Genomic DNA, 23,979 nt, shown 5'->3' with positions numbered 1-23,979 from the left:
TACAAGTTTAGTAGTATAATCTACAGGACAACAACCCTAGTAGTATAATCTACAGGACTACAAACCCAGTATTATAATCTACAGGACTACAACCCTAGTAGTATAATCTACAGGACTACAAACCCAGTAGTATAATCTACAGGACTACAAGCCCAGTATTATAATCTACAGGTCTACAACCCTAGTAGTATAATCTACAGGACTACAAGCCTAGTAGTATAATCTACAGGACTACAAGCCTAGTAGTATAATCTACAGGACAACAACCCTAGTAGTATAATCTACAGGACTACAAGTTTAGTAGTATAATCTACAGGACAACAACCCTAGTAGTATAATCTACAGGACTACAAGTTTAGTAGTATAATCTACAGGACAACAACCCTAGTAGTATAATCTACAGGTCTACAACCCTAGTAGTATAATCTACAGGTCTACAACCCTAGTAGTATAATCTACAGGTCTACAACCCTAGTAGTATAATCTACAGGTCTACAACCCTAGTAGTATAATCTACAGGTCTACAACCCTAGTAGTATAATCTAAAAGACTACTAACCCAGTAGTATAATCTACAGGACAACAACCCTAGTAGTATAATCTACAGGACTACAAGCCTAGTAGTATAATCTACAGGACTACAAGTTTAGTAGTATAATCTACAGGACAACAACCCTAGTAGTATAATCTACAGGACTACAAACCCAGTATTATAATCTACAGGACTACAACCCTAGTAGTATAATCTACAGGACTACAAACCCAGTAGTATAATCTACAGGACTACAAGCCCAGTATTATAATCTACAGGTCTACAACCCTAGTAGTATAATCTACAGGACTACAAGCCTAGTAGTATAATCTACAGGACAACAACCCTACTAGTATAATCTACAGGACTACAAGTTTAGTAGTATAATCTACAGGACAACAACCCTAGTAGTATAATCTACAGGACTACAAGTTTAGTAGTATAATCTACAGGACAACAACCCTAGTAGTATAATCTACAGGACTACAAACCCAGTATTATAATCTACAGGACTACAACCCTAGTAGTATAATCTACAGGATTACAAGCTTAGTATTATAATCTACAGGTATACGTATACGGTATAAGTTTAGTAGTATAATCTACAAGACTACTAACCCAGTATTATAATCTACAGGACTACAACCCTAGTAGTATAATCTACAAGACTACTAACCCAGTATTATAATCTACAGGACTACAACCCTAGTAGTATAATCTACAAGACTACTAACCCAGTATTATAATCTACAGGTCTACAAGCCTAGTAGTATAATCTACAGGACTACAAGCCTAGTAGTATAATCTACAGGACAACAACCCTAGTAGTATAATCTACAGGACTACAAGCCTAGTAGTATAATCTACAGGACAACAACCCTACTAGTATAATCTACAGGACTACAAGTTTAGTAGTATAATCTACAGGACAACAACCCTAGTAGTATAATCTACAGGACTACAAACCCAGTATTATAATCTACAGGACTACAACCCTAGTAGTATAATCTACAGGACTACAAACCCAGTAGTATAATCTACAGGACTACAAGCCCAGTATTATAATCTACAGGTCTACAACCCTAGTAGTATAATCTACAGGACTACAAGCCTAGTAGTATAATCTACAGGACTACAAGCCTAGTAGTATAATCTACAGGACAACAACCCTAGTAGTATAATCTACAGGACTACAAGTTTAGTAGTATAATCTACAGGACAACAACCCTAGTAGTATAATCTACAGGACTACAAGTTTAGTAGTATAATCTACAGGACAACAACCCTAGTAGTATAATCTACAGGTCTACAACCCTAGTAGTATAATCTACAGGTCTACAACCCTAGTAGTATAATCTACAGGTCTACAACCCTAGTAGTATAATCTACAGGTCTACAACCCTAGTAGTATAATCTACAGGTCTACAACCCTAGTAGTATAATCTAAAAGACTACTAACCCAGTAGTATAATCTACAGGACAACAACCCTAGTAGTATAATCTACAGGACTACAAGCCTAGTAGTATAATCTACAGGACTACAAGTTTAGTAGTATAATCTACAGGACAACAACCCTAGTAGTATAATCTACAGGACTACAAACCCAGTATTATAATCTACAGGACTACAACCCTAGTAGTATAATCTACAGGACTACAAACCCAGTAGTATAATCTACAGGACTACAAGCCCAGTATTATAATCTACAGGTCTACAACCCTAGTAGTATAATCTACAGGACTACAAGCCTAGTAGTATAATCTACAGGACAACAACCCTACTAGTATAATCTACAGGACTACAAGTTTAGTAGTATAATCTACAGGACAACAACCCTAGTAGTATAATCTACAGGACTACAAGTTTAGTAGTATAATCTACAGGACAACAACCCTAGTAGTATAATCTACAGGACTACAAACCCAGTATTATAATCTACAGGACTACAACCCTAGTAGTATAATCTACAGGACTACAAGCTTAGTATTATAATCTACAGGTATACAAGTTTAGTAGTATAATCTACAAGACTACTAACCCAGTATTATAATCTACAGGACTACAACCCTAGTAGTATAATCTACAAGACTACTAACCCAGTATTATAATCTACAGGACTACAACCCTAGTAGTATAATCTACAAGACTACTAACCCAGTATTATAATCTACAGGTCTACAAGCCTAGTAGTATAATCTACAGGATTACAAGCCTAGTAGTATAATCTACAGGACTACAAGCCTAGTAGTATAATCTACAGGACTACAAACCCAGTATTATAATCTACAGGACTACGAGCCTAGTAGTATAATCTACAGGACTACAAACCCAGTATTATAATCTACAGGACTACGAGCCCAGTAGTATAATCTACAGGACTACAAGCCTAGTAGTATAATCTACAAGACTACTAACCCAGTAGTATAATCTACAAGACTACTAACCCAGTATTATAATCTACAGGACTACGAGCCCAGTATTATAATCTACAGGTCTACAAGCCTAGTAGTATAATCTACAGGACTACAAGCCTAGTAGTATAATCTACAGGACTACAAGCCTAGTAGTATAATCTACAAGACTACTAACCCAGTAGTATAATCTACAGGACTACAAGCCTAGTAGTATAATCTACAGGACAACAACCCTAGTAGTATAATCTACAGGACTACAAGTTTAGTAGTATAATCTACAGGACAACAACCCTAGTAGTATAATCTACAGGACTACAAGTTTAGTAGTATAATCTACAGGACAACAACCCTAGTAGTATAATCTACAGGTCTACAACCCTAGTAGTATAATCTACAGGTCTACAACCCTAGTAGTATAATCTACAGGTCTACAACCCTAGTAGTATAATCTACAGGTCTACAACCCTAGTAGTATAATCTACAGGTCTACAACCCTAGTAGTATAATCTAAAAGACTACTAACCCAGTAGTATAATCTACAGGACAACAACCCTAGTAGTATAATCTACAGGACTACAAGCCTAGTAGTATAATCTACAGGACTACAAGTTTAGTAGTATAATCTACAGGACAACAACCCTAGTAGTATAATCTACAGGACTACAAACCCAGTATTATAATCTACAGGACTACAACCCTAGTAGTATAATCTACAGGACTACAAACCCAGTAGTATAATCTACAGGACTACAAGCCCAGTATTATAATCTACAGGTCTACAACCCTAGTAGTATAATCTACAGGACTACAAGCCTAGTAGTATAATCTACAGGACAACAACCCTACTAGTATAATCTACAGGACTACAAGTTTAGTAGTATAATCTACAGGACAACAACCCTAGTAGTATAATCTACAGGACTACAAGTTTAGTAGTATAATCTACAGGACAACAACCCTAGTAGTATAATCTACAGGACTACAAACCCAGTATTATAATCTACAGGACTACAACCCTAGTAGTATAATCTACAGGACTACAAGCTTAGTATTATAATCTACAGGTATACAAGTTTAGTAGTATAATCTACAAGACTACTAACCCAGTATTATAATCTACAGGACTACAACCCTAGTAGTATAATCTACAAGACTACTAACCCAGTATTATAATCTACAGGACTACAACCCTAGTAGTATAATCTACAAGACTACTAACCCAGTATTATAATCTACAGGTCTACAAGCCTAGTAGTATAATCTACAGGATTACAAGCCTAGTAGTATAATCTACAGGACTACAAGCCTAGTAGTATAATCTACAGGACTACAAACCCAGTATTATAATCTACAGGACTACGAGCCTAGTAGTATAATCTACAGGACTACAAACCCAGTATTATAATCTACAGGACTACGAGCCCAGTAGTATAATCTACAGGACTACAAGCCTAGTAGTATAATCTACAAGACTACTAACCCAGTAGTATAATCTACAAGACTACTAACCCAGTATTATAATCTACAGGACTACGAGCCCAGTATTATAATCTACAGGTCTACAAGCCTAGTAGTATAATCTACAGGACTACAAGCCTAGTAGTATAATCTACAGGACTACAAGCCTAGTAGTATAATCTACAAGACTACTAACCCAGTAGTATAATCTACAGGACTACAAGCCTAGTAGTATAATCTACAGGACTACAAGCCTAGTAGTATAATCTACAGGACTACAAGCCTAAATGCATTTTACCACTCTATCATGCTAAATTAATGTATACTGCATGATTACAGCTGTGCATGTCTAGTATGTGTAACCTAACCCAGTATGTGTAACATAGTATGTGTATCCCAGTATGTGTAACATATTATGTGTATCCCAGTATGTGTAACATATTATGTCTAACCCAGTATGTGTAACCTAGTATGTGTAACTTAACCCAGTATGTGTAACCTAGTATGTGTAACCTAACCCAGTATGTGTAACCTAGTATGTGTAACCTAACCCAGTATGTGTAACATAGTATGTGTATCCCAGTATGTGTAACATATTATGTCTAACCCAGTATGTGTAGCATAGTATATGTAACTCAGTATGTGTAACCTAGTATGTGTAACCTAACCCAGTATGTGTAACCTAGTATGTGTAACCTAACCCAGTATGTGTAACCTAGTATGTGTAACCTAACCCAGTATGTGTAACCTAGTATGCGTAACCTAACCCAGTATGTGTAACCTAGTATGCGTAACCTAACCCAGTATGTGTAACCTAGTATGTGTAACCTAGTACGTGTAACCTAGTATGCGTAACCTAACCCAGTATGTGTAACCTAGTATGTGTAACCTAGTATGTGTAAAACAGTATGTGTAATCTAAACCAGTATGTGTAACCTAGTATGTGTAACCTAGTATGTGTAACCCAGTATGTGTAACAGTATGTGTAACCTAACCCAGTATGTGTAACCCAGTATGTGTAACCTAGTATGTGTAACCCAGTATGTGTAACCTAGTATGTGTAACCCAGTATGTGTAACCCAGTATGTGTAAACCAGTATGTGTAACAGTATGTGTAATCTAACCCAGTATGTGTAACCTAGTATGTGTAACCCAGTATGTGTAACAGTATGTGTAACCTAAGCCAGTATGTGTAATCTAACCCAGTATGTGTAATCTAACCCAGTATGTGTAACCTAGTATGTGTAACCCAGTATGTGTAACAGTATGTGTAACCTAAGCCAGTATGTGTAATCTAACCCAGTATGTGTAATCTAACCCAGTATGTGTAACAGTATGTGTAATCTAACCCAGTATGTGTAACCTAGTATGTGTAACCCAGTATGTGTAACAGTATGTGTAACCTAAGCCAGTATGTGTAATCTAACCCAGTATGTGTAATCTAACCCAGTATGTGTAACAGTATGTGTAACCTAACCCAGTATGTGTAACCTAGTATGTGTAACCCAGTATGTGTAAACCAGTATGTGTAAACCAGTATGTGTAACAGTATGTGTAACCTAACCCAGTATGTGTAATCTAAACCAGTATGTGTAACCTAGTATTTGTAACCTAACCCAGTTTGTGTAACCCAGTATGTGTAACCTAACCCAGTATGTGTAACCTAACCCAGTATGTGTAACCTAGTATGTGTAACCTAACCCAGTATGTGTAACCTAGTATGTGTAATCTAGTATGTGTACCCTAACCCAGTATGTGTAACCCAGTATGTGTAACCTGGTATGTGTAAGCTATTATGTGTAACCTAGTATTTGTAACCTAACCCAGTATGTGTAACCCAGTATGTGTAACCCAGTATGTGTAACCTAACCCAGTATGTGTAACCTAACCCAGTATGTGTAACCTAGTATTTGTAACCTAACCCAGTATGTGTAATCTAACCCAGTATGTGTAACCTAGTATTTGTAACCTAACCCAGTATGTGTAACCCAGTATGTATAACCCAGTATGTGTAACCTAACCCAGTATGTGTAACCTAACCCAGTATGTGTAACCTAACCCAGTATGTGTAATCTAACCCAGTATGTGTAACAGTATGTGTAATCTAACCCAGTATGTGTAATCTAACCCAGTATGTGTAACCCAGTATGTGTAACAGTATGTGTAACCTAACCCAGTATGTGTAACCTAGTATGTATAACCTAACCCAGTATGTGTAACCTAGTATTTGTAACCTAACCCAGTATGTGTAATCTAACCCAGTATGTGTAACCTAGTATTTGTAACCTAACCCAGTATGTGTAACCCAGTATGTGTAACCCAGTATGTGTAACCTAACCCAGTATGTGTAATCTAACCCAGTATGTGTAACAGTATGTGTAATCTAACCCAGTATGTGTAAACCAGTATGTGTAACAGTATGTGTAACCTAACCCAGTATGTGTAACCCAGTATGTGTAAACCAGTATGTGTAACAGTATGTGTAATCTAACCCAGTATGTGTAACCTAACCCAGTATGTGTAACAGTATGTGTAATCTAACCCAGTATGTGTAATCTAACCCAGTATGTGTAAACCAGTATGTGTAACAGTATGTGTAACCTAACCCAGTATGTGTAACCCAGAATGTGTAAACCAGTATGTGTAACAGTATGTGTAACCTAACCCAGTATGTGTAACCCAGTATGTGTAAACCAGTATGTGTAACAGTATGTGTAATCTAACCCAGTATGTGTAACCTAACCCAGTATGTGTAACCCAGTATGTGTAAACCAGTATGTGTAACAGTATGTGTAACCTAACCCAGTATGTGTAACCCAGTATGTGTAACCCAGTATGTGTAACAGTATGTGTATCCTAACCCAGTATGTGTAACCCAGTATGTGTAACCTAGTATGTGTAACAGTATGTGTATCCTAACCCAGTATGTGTAACCCAGTATGTGTAACCTAGTATGTGTAACCTAACCCAGTATGTGTAACCTAACCCAGTATGTGTAACCTAGTATGTGTAACAGTATGTGTATCCTAACCCAGTATGTGTAACCCAGTATGTGTAACCTAGTATGTGTAACCCAGTATGTGTAACAGTATGTGTAATCTAACCCAGTATGTGTAATCTAGTATGTGTAATCTAACCCAGTATGTGTAACCTAGTATGTGTAACCCAGTATGTGTAACAGTATGTGTAATCTAACCCAGTATGTGTAACCCAGTATGTGTAACCCAGTATGTGTAACCCAGTATGTGTAATCTAACCCAGTATGTGTAACCTAACCCAGTATGTGTAACCTAGTATGTGTAACAGTATGTGTATCCTAACCCAGTATGTGTAACCCAGTATGTGTAACCTAGTATTTGTAACCTAACCCAATATGTGTAACCCAGTATGTGTAACCTAACCCAGTATGTGTAACCTAACCCAGTATGTGTAACCTAGTATGTGTAACAGTATGTGTATCCTAACCCAGTATGTGTAACCCAGTATGTGTAACCTAGTATGTGTAACCCAGTATGTGTAACAGTATGTGTAATCTAACCCAGTATGTGTAATCTAACCCAGTATGTGTAACCTAGTATGTGTAACCCAGTATGTGTAACAGTATGTGTAATCTAACCCAGTATGTGTAATCTAACCCAGTATGTGTAACAGTATGTGTAATCTAACCCAGTATGTGTAATCTAACCCAGTATGTGTAACCCAGTATGTGTAACAGTATGTGTAACCTAACCCAGTATGTGTAACCTAGTATGTATAACCTAACCCAGTATGTGTAACCTAGTATTTGTAACCTAACCCAGTATGTGTAATCTAACCCAGTATGTGTAACCTAGTATTTGTAACCTAACCCAGTATGTGTAACCCAGTATGTGTAACCCAGTATGTGTAACCTAACCCAGTATGTGTAATCTAACCCAGTATGTGTAACCTAACCCAGTATGTGTAATCTAACCCAGTATGTGTAACCTAACCCAGTATGTGTAACCTAGTATGTGTAACCTAACCCAGTATGTGTAACAGTATGTGTAATCTAACCCAGTATGTGTAACAGTATGTGTAATCTAACCCAGTATGTGTAAACTAGTATGTGTAACAGTATGTGTAACCTAACCCAGTATGTGTAACCCAGTATGTGTAAACCAGTATGTGTAACAGTATGTGTAATCTAACCCAGTATGTGTAACCTAACCCAGTATGTGTAACCTAGTATGTGTAACAGTATGTGTATCCTAACCCAGTATGTGTAACCCAGTATGTGTAACCTAGTATGTGTAACCTAACCCAGTATGTGTAACCTAACCCAGTATGTGTAACCTAGTATGTGTAACAGTATGTGTATCCTAACCCAGTATGTGTAACCCAGTATGTGTAACCTAGTATGTGTAACCCAGTATGTGTAACAGTATGTGTAATCTAACCCAGTATGTGTAATCTAGTATGTGTAACCCAGTATGTGTAATCTAACCCAGTATGTGTAACCTAACCCAGTATGTGTAACCTAGTATGTGTAACAGTATGTGTATCCTAACCCAGTATGTGTAACCTAGTATGTGTAACAGTATGTGTATCCTAACCCAGTATGTGTAACCCAGTATGTGTAACCTAGTATGTGTAACCCAGTATGTGTAACAGTATGTGTATCCTAACCCAGTATGTGTAACCCAGTATGTGTAACCTAGTATGTGTAACAGTATGTGTATCCTAACCCAGTATGTGTAACCCAGTATGTGTAACCTAGTATGTGTAACCCAGTATGTGTAACAGTATGTGTATCCTAACCCAGTATGTGTAACCCAGTATGTGTAACCTAGTATGTGTAATCTAACCCAGTATGTGTAATCTAGTATGTGTAACCCAGTATGTGTAATCTAACCCAGTATGTGTAATCTAGTATGTGTAACCCAGTATGTGTAATCTAACCCAGTATGTGTAACCTAGTATGTGTAACAGTATGTGTAATCTAACCCAGTATGTGTAACCTAACCCAGTATGTGTAACAGTATGTGTAACCCAGTATGTTTAATCTAACCCAGTATGTGTAACAGTATGTGTAATCTAACCCAGTATGTGTAACCTAACCCAGTATGTGTAATCTAGTATGTGTAACCCAGTATGTGTAATCTAACCCAGTATGTGTAACAGTATGTGTAATCTAACCCAGTATGTGTAATCTAACCCAGTATGTGTAACCCAGTATGTGTAATCTAACCCAGTATGTGTAATCTAGTATGTGTAACCCAGTATGTGTAATCTAACCCAGTATGTGTAACCTAGTATGTGTAACAGTATGTGTAATCTAACCCAGTATGTGTAACCTAACCCAGTATGTGTAACAGTATGTGTAACCCAGTATGTTTAATCTAACCCAGTATGTGTAACAGTATGTGTAATCTAACCCAGTATGTGTAACCTAACCCAGTATGTGTAATCTAGTATGTGTAACCCAGTATGTTTAATCTAACCCAGTATGTGTAACAGTATGTGTAATCTAACCCAGTATGTGTAACATAGTATACACAAAAACACGTAGACACACAAACAACTCAAAACACACATCCATGCGTTTTAGTCATATCATGTGGACATTATAAACAAAAGAACATGCTTTGCACACATACTTGCCTTCAAAAAGTATTCAGACCACTTGACTTTTTCCACATTTTGTTGTGTTACAGCCTGAATTTAAAATGGATTAAATTTAGCTTGTATGTTACTAAACTATACACAATACCCCATAATATCAAAGCGGAATTAAGTTTTAGAAATGTTTCCAAATTAATTAAAAATGAAAAGTTGAAATGTCATGAGTCGATAAGTGTTCAACCCCTGTAGTATGGAAAGCCTAAATAAGTTCAGAGCTGTGTTGGAATACTCAACCTAACTGCACTAACCATATTCTTTGTGACGTAAATTGAGAATATAGTATACTTATTGGTCATTGTATGGATATAGTTAGTATGCCAAAAGTTCCCGGATGTCGTACTACATTGGCCAAAATACGGAGTATACAAACAGTGACACTATTTCTGTGCTTTTAGGGTCCATAATGCAATTCTTCGGAAAATGGGCGTGGCTTTACATTGTTTTCAGATTTGAAGAAAATGTCAGTAAAAAGTCAGACGAGAGCAGATACAAATTCATTGCTTTAACTTATTATGACAAATGTTAAGAAAATGTTGAGCAATGTAATAATGTAATGACTTTTCAAACAAGTTACCTTACACGTTATGTCGGATGACAATTTGTTAGCTACGCTGTTCTTACGAACCACATAGCATATCTTTACAGCAGTATGTACCAGTATGTCGGCTAGCTACCTAACGTTAGTTGGCTACTAATACATCAAACTTGCCAGCATATTAACTATAGGCTATCTAACTAAACTACCCAATGTTTATTGACTTGATTATTCCATCAATCTTAGCAAAGTGGTATAATCGTTGTACGTTCTCAATGGTGCTTCCGGTAAATTCGCTCTGGCTATTTACTCTGATTTCAGAGCACTATCGTCTTGAGTCTACCAGAGCGCAGAATAACTGATGAATTTACGAACGCTCAACACCCGTTGACTATGGCAAGTGTCAGTAAACGTTGGCAAAAAAAGTCACCAACACTCTGGATAACATGAAAATTGCCTAACAAGCTCTGCTAGGACGAGTCAAATGGTCAGAGTGAGGTGTTCTCTCATTTGTGTCTGGAAGTAGCTAGCAAGTTAGCCAGTTAGCTTGGGTGCTTTACTGCAGTTGTAAGGTCAGAACGCTCGAATCAACCCTACTCCTCGGCCAGAGTGTCCAGTGTGCACTCTGAACGCTCCCAGAGCGAAACGCTGCGAATTTACAAATTGACAATCTGACAATGCTCTGAATTTAGGAATGCCCAGAGTGCACTCCAGATTAAATTTAAGACCACACACAAAGTCATAAAATGTCTAGCTAGGAATTTGTTATGCTAACAATTCTAGCAAGAGGTTGCATAGCAACAGCATCAACTTCCGGTAGACAGGTAAAGCGCTAGTACACTCAATTGAAAGGGTACCGTTTGTTTACAGTATACTAAAATGAACTACTAGTATATAGTATGTAGTAAACTGTATGTTGTATGGGTATTCAAACACAGCTCAGGAGTAAAGATTTGCTTAACAAGTCACATAATAAGTTGCATGGACTCAATAATAGTGCACTAATAGTGTTTAACATGATTTTTGAATGACTACCTCATCTCCGTACCCCACACATGCAATTATCTGTAGGGTCCCTCAGTCGAGCAGTGAATTTCAAACACGGATTCAACCACAAAGACCAGGGAGGTTTTCCAATGCCTTTGCGAAGAAGGCCACCTGTTGGTAGATGGGTAAAAACAAAAATCAGATGTTGAGTATCCCTTTGAGCATGGTGAAGTTATTAATTACACTTTGGATGGTGTATTAATACTAATACACCCAGAGGAAGGAAACCGCATGAGAGGAAGGAAACCACTTACAGATTTCACCATGAGACCAATGGAGACTTCAAAACAATTACAGAGCTACGGGATCGATGTCCCTATCCCGGGACGGTTGAGCTAACATGCGCTAATGTGATTAGCATGACAGTTGTAAGTAACAGCAAACTTTCCAGGACATAGAAATGTCTTATATGGGCAGGACGCTTTAATTATTGTTAATCTAACTGCACTGTCCAATGTACAGTAGCTATTACAGTGAAGAAATACCATGCCATTGTTTGAGGAGAGTGACCAACAACAAAACACGTATCACGGCAACTGGTTTGTTACATTCACCCTCTGAAGGTAAATAATGTACTTACATTCAGTATTCTGGCTCTGATTTGTCATCCTGAGGGTCCCAGAGATAAAAACGTAGCATAGTTTTGTTTAATAAAATCCATTTTTATATTCAAATGTAGGAACTGCTGTCTCTGGCTCCACACCCACCTGGCCATCTAGATGTGCGAAAGTTAGTGTATAAGCTAATGATCCATCATGTATGATCTTCCTGGGAGTGTGTAAACTGACATTTTGTATTACCATATCATTTTTGTATGATCTCTATAGTTATGTACTTGAAAATGTATCTAAATTGTCCAATTTGGCACATTTGGGCAGAGTTGATACAAAATATTGATCCAGGATTGCAATGCTTGTAATGGTTTTCCTCCTCTTCTGAGGAAGAGTTGGACAGATCGGACCAATGTGCAGCGTGGTACGTGTTCGGGAAGGATCGGAGCAATGTGCAGCGTGGTAAGTGTTCGGGAAGGATCGGAGCAATGTGCAGCGTGGTAAGTGTTCGTCATTTTATTAAACTGAACTGAACACTACAATACAAAGTAAACAAAAAGAACGACCGAAACAGTTCCGTCTGGTAACTAATACAAAGACAGAAAACAACTACCCACCAATCATAGTGGGAAAACAGGCTGCCTAAGTATGGTTCTCAATCAGAGACAACGGTAAACAGCTGGGAACCATACCAGGCCAAACACAGAAATACAAAAACATAAAACAACACACAGAATGCCCAACCCAACTCACGCCCTGACCAAACTAAAATAGAGACATCAAAAAGGAACTAAGGTCAGGACGTGACAATGCTTCACTGGCTCAATCTGAAACTTTGCACACACTCATGTTATCTAGTGGCCAAAAATCGAAATTGTGCCTAAACTGCAATAATATATTATGGCCTTTCTATTGCGTTTCAAAGATAATGGGGGAAAAAAAAGAAAACGCATGTTTTTTTCTTTGTATTATCTTTTACCAGATCTAAAGTGTTATATTCTCCTACATTCCTTTCACATGTCCACAAACGTCAAAGTGTTTCCTTTCAAATGGTCCCAAGAAAACGCATATCCTTGCTTCAGGTCCTGAGCTACAAGCACATAGATTTGGGTATGTCATTTTAGGGGAAAATTGATAAAAGGGCCAGAGCCTGAAATCTTCTTTAAAGTGTTGTTGTTCAGGGCTTGTAAGTAAGCATTCCACTGTATTCGGCACATGTGACAAATACAATGTTGATTTGATTTTATCCGACTACCACTCACTTATGTATAAACCCACCTCAATCACTCCAGGTACTGATTAAGGTACTGACACTGACCTGTATATACGCGCATTCTTGTGTTTCTTTAACTCTTATCATAGTTCTTGTGTGGATTCTATTCGTACTTTTATTCTAATTGAAAACGTATTATTCTCATTGTATTGTTGGAAAGAGCTCTCAAGGTAACAATGTCACTGTACTGATTTACATCTGTTGTATCTTGTACACGTGGTGAATAAAAACGTGAAACAGTGCAAACACACATAGACATCGACCTGTATGAAACTCTATTCAACCTCAACGCTAACTCTTTCTAACTCTCACACTCTCCCGAGCGACACTACACACACACCCTGGTAATGTACTAAAGTAAATCTATTAAACCAGTGACTGGTGATTATGGCCTCACAGTAAATATCTGTATTAGCATAAGCAAATCAGAGACTTCCCTAAAGCATATTAATCTAATTTGTCAGCGATTGTTCACACACACACATGAACGCACACACACACACACACACACACACACATGAACGCACACACACACACACACACACACACACACACACACACACACACACACATACACACACACACATGAACGCACACACACACACACGGAGCAGGATTGCATCATACAGACTGTTTTCTTTGTTTTCAATGCGCCAGATTCTTCTTTGGAACCATTTCAAACTCATACTGTGGTACTCAATGTGGTCTGTCAGAGGTCTGTTTTCATAAACACACATAATGCCAGCTGCCAAACTCATACTGTGGTACTCAATGTGGTCTGTCAGAGGTCTGTCTTCATAAACACACATAATGCCAGCTGCCAAACGATGACTGTGGTACTCAATGTGGTCTGTCAGAGGTCTGTCTTCATAAACACAGATAATGCCAGCTGCCAAACGATGACTGTGGTACTCAATGTGGTCTGTCAGAGGTCTGTCTTCATAAACACATAATGCCAGCTGCCAAACTCATACTGTGGTACTCAATGTGGTCTGTCAGAGGTCTGTCTTCATAAACACAGATAATGCCAGCTGTAAAACTCATACTGTGGTACTCAATGTGGTCTGTCAGAGGTCTGTCTTCATAAACACAGATAATGCCAGCTGCCAAACTCATACTGTGGTACTCAATGTGGTCTGTCAGAGGTCTGTCTTCATAAACACAGATAATGCCAGCTGCCAAACTCATACTGTGGTACTCAATGTGGTCTGTCTTCATAAACACAGATAATGCCAGCTGCCAAACGATGACTGTGGTACTCAATGTGGTCTGTCAGAGGTCTGTCTTCATAAACACAGATAATGCCAGCTGTCAAACGATGACTGTGGTACTCAATGTGGTCTGTCAGAGATCTGACTTCATAAACACAGATAATGCCAGCTGCCAAACTCATACTGTGGTACTCAATGTGGTCTGTCTTCATAAACACAGATAATGCCAGCTGCCAAACGATGACTTTGGTACTCAATGTGGTCTGTCAGAGGTCTGTCTTCATAAACACAGATAATGCCAGCTGCCAAACGATGACTTTGGTACTCAATGTGGTCTGTCTTCATAAACACACATAATGCCAGCTGCCAAACGATGACTGTCTATCATCTGCCATTAATTGGGGTTTTACAAAATGAGGGAAATCGTAATTATCCGTTTTAAAACACCACAGACTGTTAATCTTAAAACTGTAGATTATCATTTGAAACATGCTTGGTGATAACTCAGTCACGTTGGTTTTTAAAAAGAAGGGAACCCAGGGAATCCCCAAGCCCACTATCTGGAGTCTGGCTCGCCATGGCTGTGTGACGCGCATCTCCGGTCTGATCTGCTACAGAGCAGTTTGCTGCTTACAGTCAATCATACACACAAACAGATGGGACTTTACTTTCTACAAGTGATAAGCAATTCATTTATCAAACAGTTATCTGAAAACCACACCTGCCCAATTATTCATTAATGGATAGGCAGCAGTGCAGGAATTTACAATTCAAACAAAACATCAAAGACAATTAAAACTAGGCATATCACCAACAAGATCTTTCTCCAAACGTCACATTTCGAAGTTGCTCCAAACGTCACATTTCAAAGTGTTTTTGACATCCTGGGTTTACTCCTACTCAGCATCGTTCTGTGTCTCCAAACGTCACATTTCGAAGTGTTTTTGACATTCTGTGTTTACTCCTACTCAGCATCGTTCTGTGTCTCCAAACATTACATTTCGAAGTTAAGGTTTAAGGTTTGGGGTAGGGTTACATTTAGGCATTCATTCCAAATGGTTAAGTTAAGGCTTAAGGTTTTTGATAGGTAAAAAAAACAAGGTTCCACAACTGGGATTAAACACACAACCTTTGGATCTGGAGTCATGGGATTACGAAATGTAAAAGTTAAGGGTTAAGGTATTGTAAAAGGTTAACACCAGAACCACTAAAACAATTTGCTAATGAATGTAGTTTTTGTAATACTCTGTTTAAAGTCATGCCCCCCTCCGTCCTTGATGTTTCCTAAATAAGTATATACAACACACTGTTGTTAGAATCTTAATATCACAAACAGAACTGGAGTTATAACCCATTTTAAGAGGCGTGTCATTTTTAAAATGTTTATTCCACTGTTGCCCCTCTTTCCGACAGTAGGGCCTGCTCTCCTTCTCCTGGTGCCACGCCCAGATGATAATCACCCTGAAGGTGCCGTGCCCAGTTGATAATCACCCTGAAGGTGCCGTGCCCAGTTGATAATCACCCTGAAGGTGCCATGCCCAGATGATAATCACCCTGAAGGTGCCATGCCCAGATGATAATCACCCTGAAGGTGCCATGCCCAGATGATAATCACCCTGAAGGTGCCATGCCCAGATGATAATCACCCCGAAGGTGCCATGCCCAGATGATAATCACCCTGAAGGTGCCATGCCCAGTTGATAATCACACTGAAGGTGCCACGCCCAGTTGATAATCACCCTGAAGGTGCCATGCCCAGATGATAATCACCCTGAAGGTGCCATGCCCAGATGATAATCACCCTGAAGGTGCCACGCCCAGTTGATAATCACCCTGAAGGTGCCATGCCCAGATGATAATCACCCTGAAGGTGCCGTGCCCAGTTGATAATCACCCTGAAGGTGCCGTGCCCAGTTGATAATCACCCTGAAGGTGACGTGCCCAGTTGATAATCACCCTGAAGGTGCCGTGCCCAGTTGATAATCACCCTGAAGGTGACGTGCCCAGTTGATAATCACCCTGAAGGTGCCATGCCCAGATGATAATCACCCTGAAGGTGCCGTGCCCAGTTGATAATCGCCCTGAAGGTGCCATGCCCAGTTGATAATCACCCTGAAGGTGCCATGCCCAGTTGATAATCACCCTGAAGGTGCCATGCCCAGTTGATAGTCACCCTGAAGGTGCCGTGCCCAGTTGATAATCACCCTGAAGGTGCCGTGCCCAGTTGATAATCGCCCTGAAGGTGCCATGCCCAGATGATAATCACCCCGAAGGTGCCATGCCCAGTTGATAATCACCCTGAAGGTGCCATGCCCAGTTGATAATCACCCCGAAGGTGCCATGCCCAGATGATAATCACCCCGAAGGTGCCATGCCCAGTTGATAATCACCCTGAAGGTGCCGTGCCCAGTTGATAATCACCCTGAAGGTGCCATGCCCAGTTGATAATCACCCTGAAGGTGCCATGCCCAGTTGATAATCACCCTGAAGGTGCCATGCCCAGATGATAATCACCCCGAAGGTGCCATGCCCAGATGATAATCACCCTGAAGGTGCCATGCCCAGTTGATAATCACCCTGAAGGTGCCGTGCCCAGTTGATAATCACCCTGAAGGTGCCATGCCCAGTTGATAATCACCCTGAAGGTGCCGTGCCCAGTTGATAATCACCCTGAAGGTGCCATGCCCAGATGATAATCACCCTGAAGGTGCCATGCCCAGTTGATAATCACCCTGAAGGTGCCGTGCCCAGTTGATAATCACCCTGAAGGTGCCATGCCCAGTTGATAATCACCCTGAAGGTGCCGTGCCCAGTTGATAATCACCCTGAAGGTGCCATGCCCAGTTGATAATCACCCTGAAGGTGCCATGCCCAGATGATAATCACCCTGAAGGTGCCATGCCCAGATGATAATCACCCTGAAGGTGCCGTGCCCAGTTGATAATCACCCTGAAGGTGCCATGCCCAGTTGATAATCACCCTGAAGGTGCCATGCCCAGATGATAATCACCCTGAAGGTGCCATGCCCAGATGATAATCACCCTGAAGGTGCCATGCCCAGATGATAATCACCCTGAAGGTGCCAGTTTTTAATGTTTCTAAATACGAAGTATACATGCACCAAAAGCACACTATGCTATTCTTGTTTCATGCGCATTTGGGCAGTGTGTGTCACAGCTGGTTAGGCTGTGTTTCTGCTGTCAAATTCCATGACATAACCTACTGCATTACTGCTAAAACCAGCTTTTGGTTGGTCTTAAATATCCTTATGAGCGTTGCCTGAAATTAGCACTTTGGAACCATGTTTTTAAGGACACATCTCAAATATTTCCACCCTTCCCATCTGCGCGCAAGCGAGCTGATATAAGACAGGTAAATTGCTGAACCTGGCATTAGGGCGTTTGACACTAGCGTTGCCTTAACGCCATCTGAAAATAGAGCCCTTTCTGTACTTTACTGTGGCAAGTGTTTGTCTGTGTGTAAATCATGAGAATGTGTTCCTCCTACTTCTCCTCCTCCTTCTTACCTGGCTCCTGTCCTTGTCAACCTTCTTGAAGCACTTATTGAGGGACAGGTTGTGCCTGACAGAGTTCTTCCAGCCTGTGGGAGCATTGGCAAAGTAGGAGAAGTGTTCTAGGATCCAGGTGTATATCTCCTTCACCGGCAGCCTCTTTGACGGAGCGTCCTCAATGGCCATGAAGATCAGGCAGCTGAAGGAATAGGGAGGCTTACAGTTTGGGTTCCGATCGGCGTCGTACGGCAGGTCCCCGCCCGCTATCGGCGATGGCGGCATGTTGTCGTGGTCCCCGTCGCCGCGGTTACCAACCACACCCCCTTCGCCACCCACGGGGCTGACGCTGCGCAGGACAGGGTCTCCAAAGCTGTTGAGCAGGTTCTTGCTCTCATGGAGCCAGTTGAGGTTGGTCAACTCCTCGTCCTCCATACCTGGGGTGGAGGTGCCTTTCTCAGGCTTGGCGGCTCCGTCGGTGAGGGGTGCCAAGGGGAGGGCCAAGGGGGCGGGGAAGGCCAGGTCGAGTTCCTCTGCCTCCTGCAGCGAGCTGGCCTGGTAGAGGTGGGAGAGGCTGGCGCTGGCCACGCTGATGCCAGACGCCTCAGGCTTCTTACTGGGAGGCATGACGGGTCCCATGGACACCACCACCACCACCTAGACTCCTGGAAGTCAGATAGAGAGGGGGATTAGTGTTAGACAGTTAGTCAATGGAGACAGATAGAGAGATAAAGATAGAGATTAAGATGTTAGTGTTGGACAGTCAGGAGAAAGAGGGTGGGAGGGAGGGAGAGAGAGCGGGTGGGCCTTGAAATGTATTATAATATGTTATTATAATACATTGTGTTACTATTGTTATAAACATTGTCCTTGCGATTCCATCATGACAACTGGAGGACATAACGTTACACACACACACACCTCATGCAAACGGACTATTCTGAATACTCCAAATTACACACACACACACACACACACACACACACACACACACACACACACACACACACACACACACACACACACACACACACACACACACACACACACACACACACACACACACTCCCACTCAAAAGATAAAAGCATTGTTTTTGGGACAAATCACTCACTCAACCCTAAACCTCATCTAGATCTATTACTGAATAATGTGGCGACTGAGCAAGATGAGGAGACTAAATTGCTGGGTGTAACCCTAGATAGCAAGCTGTCATGGTCAAAACATACTGTATTGACTCAATGGTTTCTAAAATGGGAAGAGGTCTCTCCCATGATTAGGTGTTGCTCTGCTTTCTTGACATCTAAATCAACCAGGCAGGTCCTACAGGCCCTAGTTTTGTCACACCTGGACTCCTGCCCAGTTGTGTGGTCATGTGAGGCAAAGAAGGACAAAGGAAAATTGTAGTCGGTCTAGAACAGAGGAGCCGTATTGTAGTTAGATGTACACAGAACAGAGGAGCCATATTGTAGTTAGATGTACACAGAACAGAGGAGCCGTATTGCAGTTAGATGTACACAGAACAGAGGAGCCATATTGTAGTTAGATGTACACAGAACAGAGGAGCCGTATTGCAGTTAGATGTACACAGAACAGAGGAGCCATATTGTAGTTAGATGTACACAGAACAGAGGAGCCATATTGTAGTTAGATGTACACAGAACAGAGGAGCCATATTGTAGTTAGATGTACACAGAACAGAGGAGCCATATTGTAGTTAGATGTACACAGAACAGAGGAGCCATATTGTAGTTAGATGTACACAGAACAGAGGAGCCATATTGTAGTTAGATGTACACAGAACAGAGGAGCCATATTGTAGTTAGATGTACACAGAACAGAGGAGCCATATTGTAGTTAGATGTACACAGAACAGAGGAGCCATATTGTAGTTAGATGTACACAGAACAGAGGAGCCATATTGTAGTTAGATGTACACAGAACAGAGGAGCCATATTGTAGTTAGATGTACACAGAACAGAGGAGCCATATTGTAGTTAGATGTACACAGAACAGAGGAGCCATATTGTAGTTAGATGTACACAGACTAGAGGAGCCGTATTGCAGTTAGATGTACACAGAACAGAGGAGCCATATTGTAGTTAGATGTACACAGACTAGAGGAGCTGTACTGCAGTTAGATGTACACAGAACAGAGGGGCCATATTGCAGTTAGATGTACACAGACTAGAGGAGCTGTACTGCAGTTAGATGTACACAGAACAGAGGAGCCATATTGTAGTTAGATGTACACAGAACAGAGGGGCCATATTGCAGTTAGATGTACACAGACTAGAGGAGCTGTACTGCAGTTAGATGTACACAGAACAGAGGAGCCATATTGTAGTTAGATGTACACAGAACAGAGGGGCCATATTGCAGTTAGATGTACACAGAACAGAGGGGCCATATTGTAGTTAGATGTACACAGACTAGAGGTGCTGTACTGCAGTTAGATGTACACAGAACAGAGGAGCCATATTGTAGTTAGATGTACACAGACTAGAGGAGCTGTACTGCAGTTAGATGTACACAGAACAGAGGAGCCATATTGTAGTTAGATGTACACAGAACAGAGGAGCCATATTGTAGTTAGATGTACACAGAACAGAGGGGCCATATTGTAGTTAGATGTACACAGAACAGAGGGGCCATATTGCAGTTAGATGTACACAGAACAGAGGGGCCATATTGCAGTTAGATGTACACAGACTAGAGGAGCCGTATTGCAGTTAGATGTACACAGAACAGAGGGGCCATATTGCAGTTAGATGTACACAGACTAGAGGTGCTGTACTGCAGTTAGATGTACACAGAACAGAGGAGCCATATTGTAGTTAGATGTACACAGACTAGAGGTGCTGTACTGCAGTTAGATGTACACAGAACAGAGGGGCCATATTGCAGTTAGATGTACACAGAACAGAGGAGCCATATTGCAGTTAGATGTACACAGAACAGAGGAGCCATATTGTAGTTAGATGTACACAGACTAGAGGAGCCATATTGCAGTTAGATGTACACAGAACAGAGGAGCTGTACTGCAGTTAGATGTACACAGAACAGAGGGGCCATATTGTAGTTAGATGTACACAGAACAGAGGAGCCATATTGTAGTTAGATGTACACAGAACAGAGGAGCCATATTGTAGTTAGATGTACACAGAACAGAGGAGCCATATTGTAGTTAGATGTACACAGAACAGAGGAGCCATATTGCAGTTAGATGTACACAGAACAGAGGAGCCATATTGTAGTTAGATGTACACAGAACAGAGGGGCCATATTGCAGTTAGATGTACACAGAACAGAGGGGCCATATTGCAGTTAGATGTACACAGACTAGAGGAGCTGTACTGCAGTTAGATGTACACAGAACAGAGGGGCCATATTGCAGTTAGATGTACACAGACTAGAGGAGCCATATTGTAGTTAGATGTACACAGACTAGAGGAGCTGTACTGCAGTTAGATGTACACAGAACAGAGGGGCCATATTGCAGTTAGATGTACACAGACTAGAGGAGCCATATTGCAGTTAGATGTACACAGAACAGAGGAGCCATATTGTAGTTAGATGTACACAGACTAGAGGAGCCATATTGTAGTTAGATGTACACAGAACAGAGGAGCCATATTGTAGTTAGATGTACACAGAACAGAGGAGCCATATTGTAGTTAGATGTACACAGACTAGAGGAGCTGTACTGCAGTTAGATGTACACAGAACAGAGGAGCCATATTGTAGTTAGATGTACACAGACTAGAGGAGCTGTACTGCAGTTAGATGTACACAGAACAGAGGGGCCATATTGCAGTTAGATGTACACAGAGGGTGCATGTCAATTTACTGCATCACTATTGGTCTTTGTGAGAGGTAATGATTGAGGCAATGATTGTTTAAAGGTACTGAACTGTCTGTTCAAGCAGTTGGAATACAGTTCGAACACTCAGTATTAATCTAGAGGTGAAACAAGCGCACACCTATTTAGGCGAGGTGCTGGCTAAGGAGAGCCACACACTCTTGGAGCTCAGATGCAGTAATTTAATAACTCTGATTTGCCACCCCAAGATATCCCTGCACAACGTCTATTTGCGCCCCTACTGGATGGAAACTACAAGTGTAACGGCTGTGCTCAATGCAATGGCACTTATAAATGTAGATCCTTCAAACACCCTCAAACAGGGAAACAGATCCCAATCAAAGGTGTTATCATGTGATCCACTAAGGCAGTTATTTATCTTATAACTTGTCCTTGTGGTAAAAATGATGTGGATAAAACAAAACGGAAATGAAAAGTACGAATCGCATCGTGGCACCGTTAGGTGCAAAAACTCGACTGACCCAGTTACAGCCCACTTTTTGGAAGCAAACCACTCGATTTCGTCCCTACGTTATATCGGCAACGAACAAGTCACCCTGCCTAGGAGTGGGACAATTTATTGACAATTTATTGTTAAAATGAGAGGCTGTCTGGATCTTTAATTTAAAAACCCTTGCTCCCTTCGGTCTCAACGTAGACTTTGATCTGAAGCCATTCTTGTGATTATTGTGATTTTGCCTTTCATTATAAATGTTTGTAGGCTTATGTAGCCAAATTGTATCTAGTATCGTATGCTATCCATTCATGTTTTTGTAAGTTCTTCTTATATCTGAGAATTAACCAATGATATCAGGCCACACCCGGGCCATGATTACAGACCGCTGTGTCCTTTGACACGATATAAACTAGTGACCTGCACTGTTTGTCACCATACCCCATGATAAAAGGGCGGCCGGGTAGCCTAGTGGTTAGAGCGTTGGACTAGTAACCGGAAAGTTGCAAGTTCAAATCCCTGAGCTGACAAGGTACAAATCTGTCATTCTGCCCCTGAACAGGCACTGTTCCTAGGCTGTCATTGAAAATAGGAATTTGATCTTAACTGACTTGCCCAGATAAATAAAATGAAAAATAAAGACAGATTTTCTGTTCAAACGATGGTTATTCAATTATTGCATCTGAGCTCCTACAGTGTGCGGCTCTCCTTTATTTTTTCAAATGCACAGTATTAACACCCTGATGCATCGGTGCGTCAATCTAAGTTACATAACAAAACCATCCCCATCCAAATCAATCAGTCTAAACTAGAGATAATTTTGTTTGCATTGGATTCATTCACCAGTGTTGCATTTTCACATCTGCATTGAAAGATGGCAGAGCTAGACCCTGAGAAATCCTTAAAGTCAGTCTTCTCACGTAAACGTCGGTTTGACCTACAAAACTAATGGGACACCACTGTGAAAAGGGGAGATTCCCACGAATATGATGTTGTTCCATTTTACTCTATGACCCCAACTAGTTTCACGGGACTTGCCTGAAGGTAAGTGGTACGTACAGGTTTTAAAAAATGAATGGAAGAATGAAGTTAGTTTTGCGCCTACCCCAAAAAAGGGGTTAAATATTTGTAAAGAAAATAAGATGTAAAAAAAAAAACCTTGGGATATATATAGTATATCTCCTAGATTTAGGACAGACACTTCAAAACCATGTTTCTTATATTTTTTGAATGTCTGTTTTTGCCATTGTGTATATGTTATTCAATGCATTTCTATGGGCTTTTGTAGTAAAGGCAAAAATACATTCTAAATAAAATAGCTAAATGATCCATAGTATGAGCATCTTAAAACACTTATGTGCGTCAGCTTAACACGCCCTCCAACATCTTACACTCTAAAGAATGAAATAGAGCCATGACTAAATGGAACTCTCTGCCACCCCAGGTAACTCAAACTAGCAACATAATCAGATTCATTTTTGTTAAATGGTAAA

General features: G+C 40.5%; 1 protein-coding gene across 1 annotated transcript in view; it reads right to left on the bottom strand.

Moving 5' to 3' along the window:
- LOC110504247 (forkhead box protein N3) overlaps window positions 1-23,979 on the bottom strand; it is a 149,108-nt gene that overhangs the window by 116,780 nt on the left and 8,349 nt on the right. Inside the window, exon 2 of the mRNA XM_036962803.2 lies at window positions 18,191-18,837. Coding sequence (XP_036818698.2) covers window positions 18,191-18,811 — 621 coding nt within the window. The 5' untranslated portion in view covers window positions 18,812-18,837. The remainder of the gene's footprint in view (window positions 1-18,190; window positions 18,838-23,979) is intronic.

Source organism: Oncorhynchus mykiss, chromosome 25, assembly GCF_057628025.1.
Source record: "Oncorhynchus mykiss isolate SJ-2025 chromosome 25, ASM5762802v1, whole genome shotgun sequence".
NCBI classification, from domain to species: Eukaryota; Metazoa; Chordata; class Actinopteri; order Salmoniformes; family Salmonidae; genus Oncorhynchus; species Oncorhynchus mykiss.
This window is presented reverse-complemented; position numbering and strand designations above follow the sequence as displayed.